Source organism: Vigna radiata, chromosome 2 (assembly GCF_000741045.1).
Source record: "Vigna radiata var. radiata cultivar VC1973A chromosome 2, Vradiata_ver6, whole genome shotgun sequence".
Classification (NCBI taxonomy): Eukaryota; Viridiplantae; Streptophyta; class Magnoliopsida; order Fabales; family Fabaceae; genus Vigna; species Vigna radiata.
In genome coordinates, this window is record NC_028352.1 from 10638337 (window position 1) to 10643421 (window position 5085).

The 5085-nt window shown below is 35.6% G+C and overlaps 1 protein-coding gene across 1 annotated transcript; it reads left to right on the forward strand.

Moving 5' to 3' along the window:
• The first annotated feature begins 515 nt into the window (after nt 1–515).
• LOC106780243 lies at nt 516–1448 on the forward strand. The gene has a single exon (XM_014668507.1). The coding sequence runs from the start codon at nt 516–518 to the stop codon at nt 1446–1448; it is 933 nt and encodes a 310-aa protein (XP_014523993.1).
• The last annotated feature ends 3637 nt before the right edge of the window (nt 1449–5085 follow it).

A 5085-nucleotide genomic window follows, 5' to 3' on the forward strand; every position in this document is an offset into this window, starting at 1 on the left:
TTAAAAAAATTAAAATTAAATTTAGAGAAAATTAAACTACGAGCATGACATTTACCATAAGAATAATATATCAGTGGGATCTTATATTGTCATTATCATATGTAAATTTGATACGTCATATTTTTTAAATAAAATAAAAATAAAAAAGTTAAAAAATAAAAAAGTTAAAAACTTCTAACATGACACTTCTTTAACTTTAATAATAATAATAATAATAATAATAATAATAATAATAATAATAATATAATTGCATTAAATATTTTAAAATAAAAACTAAATTTTAAAAAACATTAATTATTTGAGATTTAAAAAAACAATACCATTTAAAGAAGAAACATTAATGTCACACTTACTCCAAACCACATTCCCTCCTCAAACATTTCAATAGCCGTTGGACTTTTGTCTGCTGTGCTCTGTCCACATTTTCAAACCGAACTCCAATCTCATGCAACTACTCTCTTCTTTTCGCTGCTTCACCCCCACACTCTAAATTCAACCTCTTCACATTCCAACCAATGGGTTGCTGTTTGTCCACACCCAAAAACCAAACCCAAAACACGCAAACTACTCACAAAAACCACCATCATGAACCACCACCTCCACAGCAGCACTCGCCGCCGCTGCCACCACCACCACCGTTTGAAGAGGAGTCTGTGAAAGAGGTTCTGTCAGAGACCCCAATTCCCAAACCACCCCAAGGTTCAATTTTGACGCTAGAAACTAAAACCCTTATGCCTCTCCATCAAAACCCACTTCCCATTTTCGAAACCAATCTCCCCATCGAAGAACATTCCGAGCCTGTCTCTCAACTCTCAGAAACATGCAGTGTGAGCGAGAGCTTCTCCGCCGCCACCACCACCACCACGGCTACCGTTACCACTACAACGGTCACCGAGTTAAGAGAAGACGACGAAGCAACCAGCAAAGTCCACAAGTGGGATCGGTCTCCGTCCAGAAAGAGACCCCACGCCCCAGATGGGAACTTCGCCGGCGGGAGAAACCGTAGACTCAAGTCTCCGGCGAGGAAGTCGGAGCCGTCGCCGGAGAAGAAAATCAAAGGTGGTTCCAGGCCAATTCGGGGAAGGGAAACGAGGGAGCCCGTCACGGCGGCAAATCGGAGGCGAAATACCGGCGCCGCTGCCATCCGGCGGGACTCCGGAGAAGGTTCAGGTCGGAGGTCAAGGTCGCCGGCACGTGCTATGACGGGGAAGGTGAATGCAGGCGGTAGTCGGAAAGAGGTTGCGCCACCGAGTTTGGCTGAGAAGAAAGAGACTGCGCCACCGAGTATGGCTGAGAAGAAAGAGACTGCGCCGGAGATTGCGGTAGGGAAAGAGAACGAGGAAAAGAAAAGTGAGAGTGAAGAAGTTGGGGAGAAAAACGACGCCGTATCGCAGGAAGAGTGCCTCGAGAACCCGCACGTTTCGATGGAGTGCTTTATTTTTCTGTAGAAGCACGTTTCCCAAGCTATTTTGGGACTTCTAGAAGCGATTTTCACATGCACTTGCTTTTCTTTCAAGCAGGAGCAATTTCACTTTTGACATTTTTAAGGCCTTTGTTTAAACGGTGGAGCTTTTGCAATTAGCTTTTTCCATTCTGCTTCATGATTTACTTGCTGTAAATAATTCATATGAAATGAGTCCCCACTCTTTCATATTTTTTCCTCAAATTCTTATGATTTGTTTGGAATATTTTCTCACACATTTGATTAAAGGATTTTACAGGCATCACAAAAATATTTATTTTCACTAACTTGGAGATGAATGGGATTGATGATATGTATACTTTTTACTATTATCTTTTAAATAAAATAATCAGAATTATGAAATAGTAATAATTATTTAAATATTATATTTTTATTTTTACATTATATATTCATTATAATATTTTATTTTAGGCTTAATTAAGTCTTAAGTATATGATAAATTTCAAAAAATTTTAATTGAATTCTTAATAAATTTTTATTGTGTATTGACTACTTAATATATTTAAAGTTTTTTAATAGAATGATGTGATTGATAGTTAAGTGGTTAACAATTATCTTGTTTAGACATTTTAATGAGTTGTCATAAATTATTTTAAAATTTTATAATTGATGTTTTATCATTTTAAAGTTTTATAGTGATGTTTTATTATTTTAAAATTTTATAATTGTATAATTTTATAATTATGTAATTATATGATTTTATAATTATGTAAATTTATAATTTGGTAATTTTATATTCTATAATTAATGGTATAAAATTTGGTTATATTCATTTTTATTATTTTTTGCGTTTTAAGCTCTAAAGTCATAAATTAGATATAATTCTTAATGAGCTTATATTTAAGAAAAGAATGAAGAGTGGATATATTTGTATGGACATATTTATTTCTTTTTTTGTTATTTTCAACAAGAGTTAGTGACATGACTCTAAGATTGACCTTTATCAAGATCAATAACATTAGAGTTATCTCCTCCTTTTCCATTAATCAAAATATGCACTCAAGATCTGAAAATGACTTTTTTACTCCAAAATCTTCTTGAAAGTAGACATCACCCTTGCATAATCAAAAGAAAACTCCAACCAAGTTAAGTATTAGTTCAATAAAAAACACAAATGAAGCACATATCATACAAATTCGTCTCAGGATGATCGAATATCAATATGGCAACAATCTTTCAAGTTGAGAGCCTTCAAGAGAGTTTGTCTAAAACAATTAATATTTTATTATCCTCGGATTTCATCATAGACCTCGATCACTCATCATAATGGAGAGGGTGTTGAGTCTAGTAAAAAAGAATTTTGGTACTGTCAATTTCAACAAAATATTAACGCCTAAACAAATTTACAACAAGCCTTGGTTTGGTCGAATAAGGACAACCAACCCACCGACTCTTTTCGACGAGTACTGTAATGGTGTAGGAACACTTGAGGAAAGGGCTTCTTCAGTTGTAGCTGGTAACAAATAACCTAAAATGTCTACAAGGCCACCTAACTATTACAAAGAAACTAAGTAGAAACAACATTTAACACTTATAATACTCTTGTTGTAAGATCATCAAAAGGAAGCCGAACATGAAGGTTGGTTATCAAGGTTGAGTACATATAAAAAAACTCCTCAAGATATCCTTCCTGCCATGACATGCGTTATCCACTAGACTTATTTGGTTTATAGGCACAACATCATCTACGACACCCTTATATAGGATGTTGTAAGCCCTAACAAAACTACAAACTAAGGAAGCCCACTTATACCTAGAAAAATACTATCTCACACTTTAGTCAACCCAATTATAGCCTTCGCGAAGAGGGAAATCCGTATTGACGTCCTCCCCCGATGAAGCTTCATCACTACTAGATGACTTGGTCAAGGACACCCTTAATTGCTTTGAAAGGGCCCTATTGACCGAATCGCTAGAATTAGAAGATGAGGCCATACCTAAAATAAAAAGAAAGCAAGTGAACAATCTTTGACTTTTAAGGGCAAGTAATGTGGTCCTCTCCATAAATGGGACACATATTGATAGAATTCCGAAGGGTACTTAATAGTCGCAACTCATCTCCCAACAATCATGATTGTTTTTCCAACAACCGAGTATACTTAGTGCATTTTGGATACAAAGGTTTTTCTTTGTCATTGCACAAGTTGTCTTTCACATGAGCATGTTGGAAGAAATCATGCCTGACATTACGTAATATGTTCTCTAACAGATCATCCATCTCTAAATCATCTTTTTCTGGTTCTACTTGATAGTCAGTTACACTTGGTATGTGTTTTAATTCACCATGCCATGTCCACTTTGTGTAGTTCTTTAGAAATCCATCACAAAGAACATGCTCTCGAATAAATTCAATTAGTAGTTTTCGCTCATTTAAACAATTAACACACGAGCAATAAAATCTTTCATTATTGTCTGAAACATTTATCTTTGCAAATTCAAGAAATTGTTCTACCTCATATTCATTTGTTGTGCGTATCAAATTTATCCAATTGTGATTCATTGTTATCTATAAAACCCAACACCCATGCTTTTAGGTGGAGCTAAGAAACAGTTAACACACAGAGTCCAATTTGTGAACTCAGTCGTACTAAATCACAACATAAAGAACTAATAAATGGATTTAGTTCAATACGCCTCACTTCAAAGTATTTAAGAGACTAATTAGGACTCATATCAATGTCCATTTTTCTTTTGCCTACAATTTATTTGGTGATTTTAATCACTACTAAAAATCCACTAACTTGCAGCTTCACTATTTGCATGGATCCAAAACCACTAACTTAGATACCTTACTGTTTTCTAACATAAAAGAGTAATCAAACTAATTGAATGTAATAACACAAACATGGAAAGCTCCAAAAGCTAGAGTATATCACAATATCAAATTTTTGCTAACAACAAATGTAATGTAACAATAAATATGCCAAAACACAACATACTCAACAACAATAGACTAAGGTTCAAAACTTACTTGGAACCACAAAAAGACAATCAGAAAAACACCACGAATAGTGACCCACCACAACATGACAACTTTGGAAGGACTGCAACCCACCACATTACACAAGGAAGCTTTAATGTGGCTCACCATACCATGAGCATGACCCACTACACCACTATAGCACTAACAGTGCAACCAAGAAAGCTTCAATGCGAGAGGAAAAAATGAATGTAATGATGACAACACCACCACGGTACGACGACAAACACCGAACTAGAGAACCAGCAACACTAACCGCTAAGAAAATGGGCTCTGCAAAACCAACCCATGGTGGCAATGACGAAGCACAACTTGACCTACAACAATCACAACTTCAACAACCACCGCAATGAAAAAAAAAGACAACAACCAATGACCACCAGGATGGCAAAAAACGATAGCAACCAATGATCATCACAATGACAAAAATGACAGCAACCAATGACGACACCAACAAACTTCAATGAACTAATGGAAACACAGAGAATGATATGAAATGGAAGCCAAGCATGGAAAGAACAAGAAGGAATGGAAGCAAAGCGTAGAGAGAATGAGAAAAAGAGTTTCGCGAAAGTGAAGCGTGAAAGGAAGAATAATTTGACATTAAATATTCTATATGAGT